At 39.8% G+C, this 16,863-nt stretch overlaps 1 protein-coding gene across 1 annotated transcript in view; it reads left to right on the top strand.

The window, feature by feature from the left end:
- URB1 (URB1 ribosome biogenesis homolog) overlaps positions 1–16,863 on the top strand; it is a 53,570-nt gene that overhangs the window by 5,551 nt on the left and 31,156 nt on the right. The window contains exons 5-15 of the mRNA XM_055703310.1: positions 1,242–1,338; positions 2,785–2,870; positions 4,596–4,721; positions 5,499–5,629; positions 6,769–6,964; positions 8,154–8,291; positions 8,673–8,846; positions 9,418–9,565; positions 12,101–12,223; positions 14,365–14,477; positions 15,669–15,788. Coding sequence (XP_055559285.1) covers positions 1,242–1,338; positions 2,785–2,870; positions 4,596–4,721; positions 5,499–5,629; positions 6,769–6,964; positions 8,154–8,291; positions 8,673–8,846; positions 9,418–9,565; positions 12,101–12,223; positions 14,365–14,477; positions 15,669–15,788 — 1,452 coding nt within the window. The remainder of the gene's footprint in view (positions 1–1,241; positions 1,339–2,784; positions 2,871–4,595; positions 4,722–5,498; positions 5,630–6,768; positions 6,965–8,153; positions 8,292–8,672; positions 8,847–9,417; positions 9,566–12,100; positions 12,224–14,364; positions 14,478–15,668; positions 15,789–16,863) is intronic.

The raw sequence follows: 16,863 nt of genomic DNA, 5'->3' as shown, positions 1-16,863 counted from the left end.
TACAAGAAAGAAAGTTTCCAAAAATGGATTAAAGGTCTTGCTCAGCTTTCAGTGAAATGATGATATCACAACTGGCTATCAGAGGTGAATTTTTAATACAAAGATATCAGGCCCAAAGCTTACAGCAAAATCTTTTTTCTTTCTCTTTATTTATTCTTTCAACCCTTCATGAGTTGCTTCTGCCTTATGTTTAGGCTAGTCAGTATCTTCTTTCAGGCATTTTTACACACAATTCAATTTTGCGCAGTATGTTTCAAAAATTATAAATCGGGAGGGACTCTTTATCAGGGAAGGTAGTGATAGGATGAGGGGTAATGGTTTTAAACTGAAAGAGGGCAGATTTAGATTACATATAAGGAAGTAGTTCTTTACTGTGAGGGTGGTGAGGCACTGGCACAGGTTGCCCAGAGAAGCTGTGGATGCCCCATCCCTGGCAGTGTCCAAGGCCAGGCTGGACGGGGCTTTGAGCAACCTGGTCTGGTGGCAGGTGTCCCTGACCATAGTGGAAGGTTGGAACTAGATGATCTGTAAGGTCCGTTCCAACCCAAACCATTCTGTGACTTTTTGTTCATATTCTACGATCCTTCTCCAGGCAAAGTTTTCACTGCTTCCACTGTGCCAGAATTTGTAGTTTTATAACAATTAGCCCCTTTTTAAAGGGCCTTTTTTTAGCTGTTCTAAGTTTACCTGGGTAGCTCCATGCGCAGCTGTGATAGCTGAGAGACGTGTGTAATGTACTGTAGCTCCAAGATGGCAACAAGCTGCAAGATTCCCCAAGGCTGACGTTGCTCTGGAAGCCTATATAGTAAGAAATGGCAGCAGCGCTACTGTCATTACTGTTCTTGAGTATTTTTGTGAATTGTCCTGTGTACCCAGTAGTGCATCCAGAAGTGAGGATGTTGAGTGGTGTGTGTACAGGGTTTGGCAGGGAATTACTGTTAATGTTTTTTTAATTTATTTATAACCTATCTCACATATCGAGAATTGAAAAATATGTGAACTAGGATACCTTCCTTTTTAATGTTAACTAACAGACTGTGATCTGCTTAATGCATGAAGTTTCTTAAATGAATGTACTGTGGATGTATTACATGTAAGTGTGTGTGTGGCTGTGTCCAACATGTTTACATTATTTTTTAATTTACCTGTTTATGGTACTTAAAAGTATAATAAATTGTTGCGGTATTAATTTTGCAGTTGTGTACAATCTGTATGCTACTAGTGCCTCTCATCTTTTTTAGGGGAGAACTGATGTCCGTATGGCCTATATTCAGTTTGCTCTCTCCTTTTTAATTGCTGGTGACAATGCAATCTTGACACAGATGCTGGAACTAAAAGGTACTTCACAGTTGCTTGTGTTTCTTTTTTTAAGGCAGGGTCTTTTATAGATGATAATAAACATGAGGTAATGCAAATTGTAAATCAGTTAAACAGCACTAATAAGATAAAAAGTATTTCTAAGATATATTCTAAGATATTTCTAATCTTACTACCTGACAAGCTTTAAAACTTCTTCAGTATTCTAGTGAGTGCCTCTTCTTGAGAATAATGCTTGTTATTTGCAAACACTGCAAGAATAGAAAGCCATTGGTGACAAGGTAAATGTAATATAACTTTGAGGCCATAGAGTTAATAAGCAGAAAAAAATTCATGACCTCCGGCCTTGCTTGTAGCACAGTAACAGTGGATACGTTGCATTAATTTTTTTTTTTGAAGTTTTAAAGATTGTGTGTCCTTTCTATCCTCATGCAGGGCAATTGTTGTGTATTCCATTAGACTGCTCTTTGTCAGTGATTCAGGAGACCAGTGTAATGTCCTTTGCATCCCTTATGGAGGCATTACATGGGAGTGCAGTCCAAGAGTATTACACCAATATCTCTTAGAGAAGGAGTTCAAACTGGACTGACAAAGAAAAGACTCCAGAAAGTTGAATCCTACATATACGTATTAATACTTGATCCCTTATGTGCTGAAGATAATGTAAAACTTCTCTTGACTTTAGTGATTTGAAATCTACTGCTGATGTTTCTCAAGTTGTGAATTGCAACCCTTGGTAAGGTTTTGAAAGAATTCAGAAGGGATCTAGAAATACTTAAAAAAAAAATAAAAAAGTTGTCATTAGCCCACAGCAATTCATTTCTTCTACGGTGAGGGGAGAGAGAACAGGCCATAATTATTTACTTCTATTGTTTGTGCTACCCTGGGGGCTGTGGATTTCTTTTAATTGCTTGCAGTTGTTACGTTCTTTCAGGACAGGGAGTGGTAGCGCACACCTAGATCCAGTCAGAACAGCTGGCTTTCATTCCCATCTGAGATACTTAAGTTCTCTATAAACTGAAGTTCTCTAACTTTGGGATGCACAGGTGAGCCAAAAGATGATGCATGTAGTTGGAGATGTAACCTCCAAATACTTGAGAATCACTCAGCAGAACAACTGTGAGTCCTTCAATGGAAAGGCTAGGCATTTACTCGGGTTAAATACTGCATAGCACCTTGGGGCCTGAAATGTATTTGAAATTGACAGATACTGTTGCAGTAAGTGTTAATAACCAAGTTGGCAAATCAGCTAGTTACAATAAGAGTAGGTTTGGCAGCATTACTTGCTCAACACTGTAGTTACAGACTTGCCACCCTTCTGAACTCTGATTGCAGCCTTTTGGTTCATTCTTAAATGTAACAGGTAAATAATCTGACATTGAAGAGAAATGGGTATGAATTCCCTGAAGCATTTCAGTATGAAAATAGCTTTCATGTTTTCACTTAACATTTGAAATGTCTTCTTAGATTTCATTCCGGATATTTTTCGCTCTGAAATAAAGGAAGACAAAGTTTCTACCATCAATCTTCTACTTTCCACACTGAGAACTAAGGTACGATATACCCCTGAAACTGCATTGTCTCGTTTTTTATTTTCTTTGTTGCTGGAAACAGTTTTGCAGTAATTTTTCATGAAACATACAACTCCTTAAGATGTTGGTACTGTGCTGCCGCTGCTGCTGAAAGTTTGCCAGTGTGTCCATTACTGATAATATTTGTTGGAGGTTGATAACTTGGCTGTGTTATTGTTTCAGGATCTAAGCTTGTTATACTTTTCCAATGCCCATTTTTAAAGGAAGTCACCAAAATGGTGAGGTCAGCTAGGTTTGAGTAGGTTTGTTAGCTCTGAGCTAGGTAATGACATGCAATCTTCTTTCCAGGAGAAGAAAGATTTTGTGTGATTTTAGTATGGGGACTGTGACATGAAAAGGGGTTCCTAGGAGCTATCTGGTTGCAGTCGAAGGGTGCGTGGTACCATTCCCCAAACAGTCTTGGTGGGGCTCTGTTGAGGCTGCATCCTGTGGTCCTGGTTAGCTGTTCTTTGGACTTGCTTACCGTTGGGATGGCAAGGTTTCTGCTGCAAGAGATAAATTTGGTCAAAGGTATTTCACGGTGGAGGAGAGAAAAAGGAAAGTCTTATAAAACTGTCTTCCCAAGATCAGAGAAGTTTCTGTGAAAAAGAAAGGGTACATTCCACCTATCACAAAGTACTACTGGAGAGGTAAGTCTGCCCCACCTTGAAGTTTTTTTTTTCTGGTTCTTTCATAGCAGACAGAAATAACCTTGTGATACAGAGTGCTGAGACCAAAAATTTGAAAGCGGGAATTGCTGAAAGGTGTGAGAGTTGGTTTACTCTCAACTGCCTTTCCTGTGCTCTGTTGTTTGTTAGCTTCAGAGTGTGGCTGTGCCTCTTTCACTGTGATGCACCGGCTTGTTGCTGCTGTGGGTACAGCAACTAACCCAGAGATTTATTTTATTTCTATAAGAATGTTTAAAAAAATATTTTTAGTTCCAGTATCTATGATTTTTGAACTTCTGTTTTGAATTACTGTAGTGAACTGTATCAATGCTGCACATGCTGTTGTATGATCAACTGAGAGAATGAAGAAAAAATAGTTTCAAATTTAGAGTGTAACTATAAGAGCCTGCCTCACACTCAGGCTGTTCACAACTGACAATCTAAAGCCAAAAATATTTTTTCATTGTTCTGTTGCAATAACCTTAGAAGAAGAAAAAAACCCATTTAAATGTAAAATAAACCTCCTTGAAACTGTTTTCTAAATTAAGCTTTTCCCATTGGCAATCATACGTCATGTATGGATATGTTGTTGATGAAATCTAACACACTGTATGACTCCTTCAGTTTAGCAAGGAAAATGAGAAGTAAAAAACTGCAGACAGGAGAATGCAGTAGAACTGTTGAGAAGTTCCTGCACTGTGTTTTCCTTTTCATTCAAACATCTTTTGTAGCAAGTTCTACTATCTGCCAGCAGGTTTCCATGATCCTAGTCTGTGGCTGTGCTACTCTAAATAGGTTCTGTGCTCTGTAGTTGAACTTGAAAGTCTGTCCTGTCAAGTACGTGCAGTGTGTAGAAGTTGATAGAGTCCTATGGCTTCATCATGGTCCTACGTGTGAAAACAGTGTTAACAGGACAGGCAGCTGTAGTGAGGAGAGTGAGCTGTGTGTGTATGAGAATGGTGTTGCTAATTTGCCATTATTTAGTGATAACTTGCCATAACTAGAATTGCTTGTGGTTTTTTTCTCTTGTTGTTTTCAGGTGATTCAAAATAAAAATATCACCAAAACCCAGAAGGTGCGCTTTTTTACTGCGGAAATGTTGATTCACATTGCGTCACTTTACCGGTGGAATGGGATTACTGATGTCAGCCCTGGGGATTTGAAGGTCTGGTAATTTATTTCTTTGTAACTCCTAGTCCTTGTCCTGCCTTTCCACCCCCTGCGCCGCCCCCCCCCCCCCCCCCCCCCCCCGCCAGCTCTTGCAGCCCACAAGTTTTGAAACAGCTCACAGCTCCTGGTTGTGACTGTAATGGCACTGATGCCTCACCTTTCCTGGAAGTGTTGGAAGTGTTGGCATGTTCAGTGCATTGTCAGCTATCTGCCTTTCTTGCCTGATATTAAAGTTCCATCTTCTGCCAAACTGGCCCAAAAACCACACGCATGCTTGTTTCACATGCTTTATGCTGAAGGCTTCAGTGATTTTTTTTTTTTTTTTTTTTTGTCTTTTGGAACTTCCTTATAGTGAACCTGGCTTGGATGGTTGAAAGTTGGTTATTTCAGATTAAATACTAGATCCTTGACTTCGAAGTCCCAGGGTAGCCCTGCCGTATTTAAATGTTTTATATCACTACTTTTCTTTAGCTTGACTTTTCTCTGTCTTTTACTGTCTGACGACTTAGCAAATGCCCTGAATCAGTAATGCTCTGCAGGTAGTACATTTGTACCTAAATTTTTGAGGTTTGCTTTCCTTGATACCAGAAGTATTGTAATATTTAATATGTCTAATACAGAAATGGAAACTTGTTAATCTGAACAAAAGCCAAGCTGTTTTAGCATTTCTGTAAAAGGAGCTTTTTAAAATCTGGAGTGAAATTGGTGGAAGATTTTCCTTCTGTGATACCAAAAGGCGTACGCCTTTTTTACTCCTTTTTGATTTTTATAGGTGCCTCAAGGTTCTGAAGAGGTGGGAAGGATGATGGTACGGGAACTTGTTCATAATTTCTTAATGGACCTCTGCTGCTCCCTGAAACATGGTATAACTTTCTATGATCCAAGTCTTGGAACTTCTGGCAAGTAAGTCACCAGATGGCTGAGATTGTATGTGAGTTTTGTGCTAGGAACAAGAGACACCTCAGTAGTTATCTTGTCTGCCCTTCCCTTTGCAAGTAACTTTACTGAGTTCTGCTTCCATCTCTTTCTTCTGTGGCATACGGAAGAAATACGTTGGGCTTTTTGTTGTTTTAATTTTTAACTTCCTAAGATCAAACTATTGGATCTCCTTATACCTCAGTGTACTAGAGTAGAGAGCGCTCTGCCTGTTTGTAGGAGCTTAGGTGAAGGTTGTGTTTCTCTGAGCCATATCTGAGTATAAATAAATAGAAAGTCTTTTGTGATTTTGAAGCATAGATACTTATTTTTTTTAATGTGACAATAAAACATCAAAACTGCAATGTTAACCAGATGGTGGTAAAATACCTAGTCTAATTTACATTTTGTAGAACCAGGTGTGGTTTATTCTAGGTTTTAGCAAAATGCTGACGTGGATTCCAGTAGTGCCAGAATTTGGCCTGCAACCCTAATCTGGAAGCATCTGTTTACCCTACTGTTTCTATTTGCTAACTATTTAAAATATATGTGCACTAAGATTATGACTGCTAGAAAAATAATTGAGACCCTTGTAATTCCATGGAGGGATTTTCTTTGGGTGGGTTTGTGCTTCATTACATTAGCTGGGCAAAGAAGATGATAGATTGTAGTAGCAGGTACTGATACTGAGCAGTGCTAGAGCAGGTTGTTTCTTGCTTTGAGCAAAATTTTAACTGGTATTTGTCTGGTATCTGCAGTATTCTTACTTTGTTTAGGGACATAGAGATGAACACTTTAAAAATAAAAAGTGGTGGAAGACCACAGAAAATACTTCCAAGTCTAATATTAAAGTTTTAATTCTACATTTGTACCTTTGTGAAGCTTGGTTTGAATATTTCTGAAACATTGTGGTTTTAATTAAAAGTAATTAAAGTTTGTCATGCAGGAAACATGGCAAATTGATGTTCTTACTTTTCTGAGTATAAACTCAGAAATTATACTAGCAGTGTGAGAGGTCTTGCCTTGAATTTATCCCAGCAACAGTTAGAGGAGTTGCAGAGTTAGCATCACATGTAAAGTATTGAAATAACTATTTCTTTCTGAAAGTGTGTTTTTGTCTTTAATAGAGGAGGAAATGTGGTGCTTCTGCACTTTCTGCTTGGTTTAAAAACTGCAACAGAAGATGAAATGGTTGCTGATCTCATGGTGAATATTCTTAAAGTATGCCCAGATTTATTGAGTAGATACTTTAAGGAGACCCAGTATTCCTTTGTTCCCAGACAGAAGTCTGCCTGGATGGACAATATGAAGTTACTCAAAAAGGTAAGAGTATGAATGATGCACACCACCTCTCCACAGAAATATGCAATTCCAGAACTTTCCTCTCCAAAAATCAAAAGTAGTTTTTGTTAAACAGTAGTGCAGAATTACACAAAATTGGAATAGGAAAGAAGAAATTTCCATATATTCCTATAGAAAATTTGTTACAGTTGTTGGGTACTGTGCAGTACAGAGCCAGGCCAGCCTGTGGTGTGGCCATGTTAGGTATAAACTAACTCTGAATTCATTTATTTATCTGGGGTCTTCTAGTGCCAAAGAACAAAATTTCATTGATTTTTAGAGGAACTAAGCTGAGGATCAGGGAGTAGGTTTTTTTGGTTTTGGTTCAGAAGCAGCTGTTCTGTATCAGAGGAAACTCACATGTCTGAAGATGTATTGTGTTCACAGCTGTAAATGCACGGTGCTTTAGAGTTTATTGAAATCACTGGAAAGCAGACAGGCATAATATTTCATAAATGATGATTTTAAAAACAAACTAGTCCAGCAGTGGGGAAGTTAGGTGACTGAGGTTTAAGTGAGCTAAACAGGAAGGACTTAATGGTTCTGAAATAACACCATCAATTACCGTGGGTATGTTAGGAAAGAAGCAACAGGATGCTGTTAAATGTTGAAGATGGTAAATGGAGGGGGGGAAAATGGCATCCTGTTTTCTGTGGGTGCTGAGGATAATGAGCCATGGCTCAAAGCCACAGCTGCTTTAAAAAGTGTATACATAGACTGAGTTGGATGGTCTTTCTGTAAAAAGCTATACTTAGAGCAGGAGGCTGTATAAACATTTAACTAAATGGAGAAAGAAGGAATTGGTATAAGAAACAGTGGAAAACATCGTGATAATGTTTTTTGAGTGGCAGCAGCATTGAAAGTCAGCTAGAACTTTGTCCTTTCTGAGTGTTCCTTGGCCTCTTTGTTTAGCTTAAAATGGGCAAGTAGGATCTGTAGTCTTGTTTGTTGAAAAGGGGTGGCCTTTAGCAGGGATGCAGGTCGCGTACAGGTGTTCCATTTAGTTGAATAGGAGTCTGGGGCGTGCTCTGTAGCATTGCTGTGTAGAAATTGGTGTTTAGTGCTGTCATTACTTTTGACAAGTCAGAATGTTTCTGTGAAATGCTCCCCAGAAGAAGCTGTTTTCTACTGGACTATATCAATGTTGATTAAATTGTTATTTTTATTTCAGATCTATGAGGCTCAACCAGAGATCTCCAATTCTTTTAAGACTTCAGAGTTTATTCCTCTTCCCAGGTTGCTTTCTATGGTGATGGTAACAACAGTCCCTGCAGTGTGCAATAAAATAATGTTCACCCAAGGACTAAATGTAAGAGTAGTCTATAGTATGTCAGTGGATTTTTCTGTCCCAGTTAATATAGTTTAAGTGTGTCATCATCCAAGAAGTTTTTTAAGTTGGTTGACTGCATACATTTTATATTGTCTGTCCCAGCATAAATCTGGCTTGGGGAAGCACTGGAAAATTAATTAAACCCCATCGATACTGCTTCCAAGAGCCATTCTCAAGCACCAGTTCTGCCAATGCTCACTAGTTGTTTAGGCTGGGAATCTGAAAACCTACAGATTCTTTCCTGCAAGCCAATGTTTAGGAAATAATTTGTTAACAAATTTTAGCATATATTCATAGTACAGATTATGTGCAAAGCGTAAGAGAAAGCACTGAAATGTCATTAATTCGACTTCCTTTTAGTTACCCAGCACAGTAGTGAAGCACAGCATACTGTCACTCGTATCAATGGTTCTGAGAAGAGCCTTGAAGAATATTGAGTACTGTTTGAATGAAGAAACTTGGCAAAAGTCAGAAATCTTTACGCTGTCAATGATGCAGGAATTTGTACAGCTGTACAGAGAAGCCATCAGCAAGGTACAAAATAAAAAAGAAAATTGGGGTCTAACATGAGTTGTTTTGCAGCAGGTAACTACTTCTCTGCACTTTTTTCCCCAGTGGTTGTAGCCTGGGAGCCATGAGATAGTAGTATCTTTGGGCAAGGGGAGGGGAAGACTGTGGATTAAAAGGTGTTAATAACTAGTGTGGTAGTAGACTACTTTTCCTAACACAGCTGGCTGATGGAAATGCAAACAAAATTTTGTTGTGAGACAGATTTGTAACACTGACAGCTATTGAGCTGCAAATGAATTCCAAGAGCAGGCTCGGAAGCAAATTCTCTTCCTGGTTCAAGTAAATTGTCACCAGCAGATTTAGTTATTTCTAACTTAGGAGTTAGAAGTTACTAGACAAGTAGCACTTGAGTCGAAAATGTACCATGTGGATGAAGAACCAAACATAAACTGATTTTTCTGATTGCTTACAAGGTCAGTTACAACCTTTGTGAAGAGCAGCAAGTCCTTGTGTGTGTTGGTTGTGTGAATATTTTTATCACAGTAGCTTTGTGTCACAGAGGGGAGCTACTGCAGTTTACTATTTTTGCTTTTAGCTTTTACCAGACATGAACAATATAGTGGCAGTCTGGCAGTCCCTTCTGAAGCAAGGGAGACAACATGTTGGCCAAGAAGAGAAAAAGGAAAGTGATACCTCCACTACAAAGGCAATGACTGAGACAGCACAAGTCACTGAGCAGCATGGTAGGCAAAGCAAGGGGGACTTGCCCCTTCTTACATGTTTGTGAATGGGTGTTGTGAAATCGTCATTCCACGTAAGGTCATTAACTTCAGCAGGGTCCAGAAGTCACTTGTGCGTTTACTATTCACCTTTGCTTTGTTCCGTTCTTTGGGCAGTTTAATTCTGACCAGTGTCAGAATTGCTTAAGGACACAGGTTGACAAATAGGCTGCCGTTGCTACTAGGAGGTTAAGTAGTTTGGCTTTCTGCTATTACAAAATCACAGAATGGTTGAGGTTGTAAGGGACATCTTATCCAACCCCCCTGCCTAAACCTGGTTGCCCAGGACCATGTCCAGATGGCTTTTGAGTATCTCCAAGGTTGGAGACTCCAGCAACCTCCCTAGGCAGCCTGTGCCAGTGCTCAGTCACCCTCACTGTAAAAGTGTTTCGTGATGTTCAGAGGGAGCCTCCCGTGTGTTTCTTTTTGTTCCCATTGCCTCTGGTCCTGCCACTGGGTACCACTGAAAAGAGCCGGGCTGTGTCCGCTCTCCCTTCAGGCATTTGTATATATTGATGAGATCTGCCTGAGCCTTCTCTTCTCTGGGCTGAACAGCCTTCCCTCATAGGAGAGATGTTCCAGTCCCTTTATCTTTGTGAGTTTTTGTTGGACTCTCTCCAGCTTGTCCATGTCTCTTTTGTACTGGGGAGCCCAGAACTGGGCACAGTGCTCCAGGTGTGGCCTCCCTGGTGCTGAGTAGAGGGGAAGGATCGCCTCCCTTGAACTGCTGGCAGTGCTTTGCCTAATGCAGCCCAGGATACAGGTAGCCTTCTCTGCGGCAAGGGCACATCCATGGCTTATGTTCAACCTTGTGTCTACCAGGACCCCCAGGTCCTTTTCTGCCAAGCTGCTTTCCAGCTGGGTAGCCCCCAGCATGTACTGGTGAATGAGCTTGTTCCTCCTTGGGTGCAGGGCTCTGCAGTTCCTCCTGCTGAAATTAACCCTCCAGTCCTTGATATTCCTATGCTAAGAGATTTATTTTGCAGCCACACAATAGAACAGGCAGGGAAACAGATATGCCTGAAAAATAATTCTTTGAAGGATTTTTGTTTGGCCAAGTTATTTTACAATGAGATCATTTTTTTAGAAGCAGTTATTTACTATGGCTACACAAATGCTTGTGTTGCAGTAGCACAGGAATAGAAACATGCAAGTGCTGGAAGAGGTGGGCGAGGGGATTGCAGTTGAAGGCTTTGGTTTTCCTCTCTCACAAGCAGTGTCCCTCCTGAAGGAATTGCTTTCATAGTTGCACTGCAGGGAACTGAAAGTTTTTGATGGTCTCTGTGGCTTGGCTAGCAGCCTGCAATGTTTTGCTTAGAGACTGAAGATAAATCTGCACCCAGTTTCATGGCCTTCACAGGGCATATGCCACATATGCTTGGAGCAGAGAGTTTTTCAGTGTATGTTCTTCTGTGTATGGTTTTGGGCAGCAAAATAGTTGTCAGTGCTGACACTCCAAGCCTCTTCATTGGTGGAGTGCTTGCTGAAACCAATGGAGAAGCTAACCTCTAAAGTACTGTAGCTATCTAATTTCTCTGCATACTAGGATGATAATACTGTATCACTTACTCTCAGCTCACCTGTTATAGCTTTACTTGCACTATGGCTACTAGAGAATTCTTTTTTTAATGGGAGCTGAGACTCAGGCAAACAAAGACAAAGTTTATGCATGGCATCCATCCAGTTCTTCATAGCTCCCTGAGGGAGACCCGGTTAACAGGAAAAAAGTAGGTGTTAAAAAAATGTTTTGGCTGCCCTCCATTTATTTTGCTTCCTTTTATTAGTGATTGGATAACATGTAGCTTTTATGTGTCCTCATGTTATAAACTGAAGGAATATTTACTTGCTGAGATAGCTTTTCCTAAGAAGTAAACAGCTGCCTTAACTGGTTATGGTGTTTCTCTCATACAGGTATTTGTTGTCTTCCTTTTGCCAAGAGGTCACATTGAGGAAGTAGTATTTTGAAAGAGGGAAGGGAAGGGAAAGAAAGAAACCTTTAACTGAAGGAAGTAATAAATAAATAAATAACTGTACTGTCTCGTGCATTTTCCCAGTCAAACCTACCTGGCACTAGGTGACAATAGTGACCCCAGAAACCAGCATCATGACCGTATCCTTCCTTTTGCTTTTTTCTGTTGTTCAGACTTAAATTGAACAGCAGTGTGACTGATTGGATTCTTATTGTGAATGTTGAAGTGATGAGACTGTCATTTTATATGTGTGAGCACTTTCAAATCAAATTAGAAATTACAACTGTCAATTTAAGCACTGGGTAAGCTGATTCAGTTTTAAAAGTCTTCACGCAGGAATACTGGGGAAGGAGACTGGAGATTCTGTGGTTTTTTCCTGTTCTTGTTAATGAGGAAGATAACTGATCATTTCATAGGCAAGCCTATTGGAAATAGAATTATTAATTGTCATGTTGGGTAATGCAGCTCCTACAGTGTTCTCTCTTGGTATGAAGGAAGGAGAAACTAATCGTGTGAACACTTTGTTTAGGTTCAGATGATGCTGAGACACTGTTTCTGAAAGCTGCACTGCTTCAGGTCATATGCCTTTATCAGAAGGTTGTGCCCCATTTGGTAGCACGGAGCAACTTTGATTTTAGCAAGCTGCTAAAAGGTATGTGATGGGTATTTCTATTACCTTTGTTGTTTTTTCTGGCTGTTTACAAAGTCCACAGCAAAAGGGACTGTCTGCTCTTCTGTGTAGACAGAGCAAGAACTGTTTTCTAAAAGTAACCCATTTTAGTTTCTTCATTGTGTTGGCATTTATTGTTGTTATTTCTGCAGTGTTCTGGCACTCTGCCCTCTTAAATTCCATACACTTAGTTGTTTAAGTAGTAGGTTCTACTACAGTCTTCCTCTTTCTGTGTTATATTCTTGCAAATAATTGGCCTTTATGGGGTTTTAATTCTAATATTTCTGAGCAAGGTGTATGTCCAACTCTTAATGAGATTTGGGTGTTTTATTCTCCTAGACCTATGTCAACAATCCAACATAAGTAAATTATTTCTAAACTTGTATGAGGAATGGTACAGATTTTATTTTTTTACAGGATAGCTCACAGAAAGTTTGGGGTAGGGGAGAAGCAAGTACCAATTCATTGGTCTCCTCTGGAAAATTTTCTAACATTCAAGTATCTTTTCCCGTTTGCTGTGTTTTGAATTATTTTATCATAGTTTGGTGGTGTGTGGGGAGAAGAGTAGTATTCTGTATGGTATCATCTCCTGCAGAAAATCTATATCAGGAAGCACTTTAGCAATATTGTTGTATTTTTGTCTCTGATGTCATCTTCATGGAGGGTATTCCTCTTCATACAGCAGAAGTAAACAAAGACATTCTGTACCTGCTTAACGCAGCAAGGACGATGAGCCACAATTACGGGCTGTGGGCAAGATCCTCCAATATTGTTTGTGGTACAATAAATACAGCCATTTAAAATTGAGACTGGAGGGGACAGCAAAATGTTGTTTGGGCATCACTGCTGTCTTTGGGTCACCAAAGCTTGTAGGCCACCCAACTAGAGCAACTATTTGTGTTTTAGGCAGGTCTGGGATGTGTAAGGATGGGAGTTATGTAAATGCTTTAATTAAAGTCTGTCAGGGAAAAAAGGGGCTTTAAACAAAACCCCCCTCTAAATCAACTGTCTCATGCATGAGGTTTTTCCTCCCTCTGTCAAAGCATATTTAATTGGTTTGTATACTTGGTGACTCACCAAATCACACACCCTGTTTATCCCATTATTTCTTGCATTGGTCTGCTTTCTTCAAAGGGACAAAAGGCAGGACACCTTTTGTGAGTCAGAAATCTCTTTGGTGGTAGGTTTTGTGAATGTATGAAATAACAAAGTTGAACAGGCTGGAAATAAAGTATCATTCTCAAACAAATGTAATGAAGTGAGTCTGGATATTAATTTTGATGAAAGATGATGTGGTAGAAAATGATGGTGTAAATTAGCCATGAAGCTTCATTCTCTCAGATGCCATTCATTCCCCTTGCCCTGATCGAAACACATACTCCAAAGGCAGCATATTTTTCTACCTTGTAGCAATAAGTTGTTTAAACAGCTGGTACAGTTTTATTGTTTGGTCTTGCTGTTGGCTAGACTTTGTAGTGATTTTTAAAATTGTTCTCTCTCTGATTTGGACCACAGAGATGCTACACGGACTATGAAAAGCACACTGACAGCAAAGCTTTATGCAGCTGATTTCTGTATGTAACTTAACTGTAGTTAATGTGTGAGCAGGTCAATTTCTGGAGCACACTGTGAGGGTCTCTGCACAGCTTTGTGACTTGTAAGGTGAATAATTCTGAGGTTATGCCATAGCAGTCATTAGCAGATGATAAAAGTGATGTATGGAGAGACACAAGTTCCATTGGCTGTAGCAAATATTGTAATGTATAAGTGTTAAGATTTGTTACTGACTTAAATTTTGTATTTTGGTCTCCAGTTTAAGCATCCTCTTTACTTCCTGTAGAACACAACTTCTCAGGGTTGCTAAGACTGATAGAAGAGATTTTGTATTCCCATGCACAAGCAATGTGCCAGGGGCAGGTATTAGACTCTCCCTGCTGAGGGCTGGGTTTCAGCCTTAGGTTGGCCAAACATAATCGTAGTCTGTCTGGGAATGTCATGGTACGAAAATGTGTGGATTGCCAGCTTATCTCACAGTGGTGGTTTGAAACCCTAAATGATTAGTGTTCTGAGATCTCAGGAAGATATACCAAAATGAAGTTGATTGCATTGCTTTCAAACCTCAGGTATTGTCACTGAAAAGGGCCTCCGAGAGGAGGTCCCTCCTGTTCTGCAGCACCACATACTGAAAGTGGCTTTGGAACTTCCTGCAAATAAATTTGCCTGGTTCAGAGTACAGGTAAGAGACTTCAAGGCAGAGTTATGTTTCTTTGGCCCGTTGTCCTCAAATCTTTACAGCTGACACTGCCTAGTTTTAAACTAGTCCCAGTCAAGTCATTTTAGGAGATGACCCTCTTGTAAAACCAGTAGGAATTATAGTCTTAGCTTTAGTGAAGGATCCCTTCTGAGCTGAAAAGTTTTTCTGCAAGGACAGAAATTTTTGCATCCCTGACAAGAGCTGGACAGGGTTCCTTCAGCTCTTCTTATCTTTGGAGGGGGCACAAGTGAGAATTTGCTGGTTTCCACTTGTCTGGAACACCTGAGATTTCAGACCAAGGAAATGAGCTGCTGAGGGGAGCCATCCCACCTATTCCCAGGGAAGATTCTGTTATCTGTTAAGTCTGTCCCTCCATATTTACAGGAAACCTTCAGGGCCCCTGCTTGCTCCTTTACTGCAGCCTTGTAAAATAAGAAAGCTGTAGAGTGTCTGTTTTGCATGTCTAGAGAAAGAGAGTCTGCTTTGCGGGGAAGCAGAGAGACCTATGGGCATGTGTGACTGTGACCCTGCCTTGTCAGCTGTTTCCAGCTGGCCATAAAGGAAAAGTGAGGAGAGTTAAGAGCCAGCAAAGGAAAACCTGGAAACAGGCAAAGAAGCTCCAGTATTTTCTTGTGGCTTCTGGTATAGACAGGTTTTAACAGAAAAGATAGAAGCCAGATCTGGCAATATTACAGAGGGTTGCGGTTGTTAGACATCAAATGCAAATCAGGGAGAAAAGCAGGGGAGGTGGCTGAAGGATTGTCATTTGATGTTCAGGTAGTGTGCAGCATCCCTGTGACTTGCATTGTTTTCTTGTTCTTTGGGGATCCATCTTTTAAATTATTACGTTTCTTATTCAGACAGTACTTGTAGGAAATCTGAATTCCTGGGGATAATAGAAGTAGAATGGATGATTGAGGAGGAAGGTGTGTTTTTCTTGGACCCTTGTATGAGTTGGTGTTTCTGTTACTCCTCTCTTCTTCCACTTTCTAAAAAACCCTTGTACTTGTTTTTCCTGGCTCATTGAATGCAAAGTAGTATAAATGGTCTCATTAATTTCAGGCCCTTTTAGGCAGGTCTATAAAATAATATAATTATATTACATACCTACTTGAGTGCAACATAATCCTGTACAGTGTTGCTGTACCAGTAAATATATATATTTTGTTTTAGGATGTCTCTGAGACAGAGAAGGTATCTGGTGAAAAGTCGGTATTCTATTTACTGATGAAAATGTTTGTTACAAGTAACCAATGTCATCTGAAAATTGCAACCAAAAAACTGATCATCAAGGTAAGCACTTGATCTGAAATATCAGGATACTCACTATATCACATTGGTCTGAAATTTCAGGATTGTAAAATTTTTTCTTAAAGCAGATACCATTACCATATAGTTGTGTGGCCAACTGAATCTTCTCTCCTGCTTTTTGTGACTTACCGGAATTTGCTGTCAGATAACTATCAATGAGCTAAATATTCTATGAAGGTAAATGTTGTCAACTGCATTTGCTGCAACAGTTGATGAAATAGTAAGGAAAATGTCAGCCCACCCCTCTAGGCTGAATGAATTCTGATACTGTAATAAATCAATGTAGTTTGTGTTTGCAAAGGTCTGGACGTTGATCAAGTGAGATGATTTTTTTTATGCTCATTTATTTAACCCGTCCTTCATCACCCTAGCCTTCCTAAAACCTTAGCTTGTTTGCTCTGGCCTTGCAAAATAATCCTATTTGTTACAGTCTGATACAAGCAGTACTTCTGTCTTAAAAATGAATTAAAATCCCCTTCTGTGCATTTAAATAAGTTACCTGACTTTTCAGAAGTGCTGATCAACTACAAGTCTCATGAAGGCACCAGTGGCTGTTGTTTTCAGTATCTTTTTAGAACTGGGCATCTTTTAATTATCTAAGTAGGGGTAGCAACCTAAATTAAAAGGAAACCAAACCAAACTGTTCCCACCAGGAGAAAATCCAAAAAGCTGTTCTAAGCCCTGAACAGGGCTCCTGGTGCAGTGTCCCGTAGTAATAGCAGCATATAAGTTTGTATACAGCTTTGTGCACTTAATTTCTGTGTTTAGCTTCAATTGCAGGGTGCAATTGTAACATTCAGTCCACTAAAGCAAAGTTACAGTCATTGAATTAGGTTTTAGTTGCCCTTGATCCCTGCAAGGGATTAAATTCTGGTTAACTTTGTCACATAGTAATGAATATCTCAATCAAAAGCTACCCAGTACAGTTTTTCTAGTGTATTTGGATTCTTTTGCTGAGTGGAGACGTAGGCTGTCTGACTCATTCTTGTTTCCCATTTTAGATTCAGTCCATTTCATTTTCTCTGAAGAGAATACAGGAGCAGTGAGGTTAGGGCAG

Source organism: Falco cherrug, chromosome 2, assembly GCF_023634085.1.
Source record: "Falco cherrug isolate bFalChe1 chromosome 2, bFalChe1.pri, whole genome shotgun sequence".
Classification (NCBI taxonomy): Eukaryota; Metazoa; Chordata; class Aves; order Falconiformes; family Falconidae; genus Falco; species Falco cherrug.
This window is presented reverse-complemented; position numbering and strand designations above follow the sequence as displayed.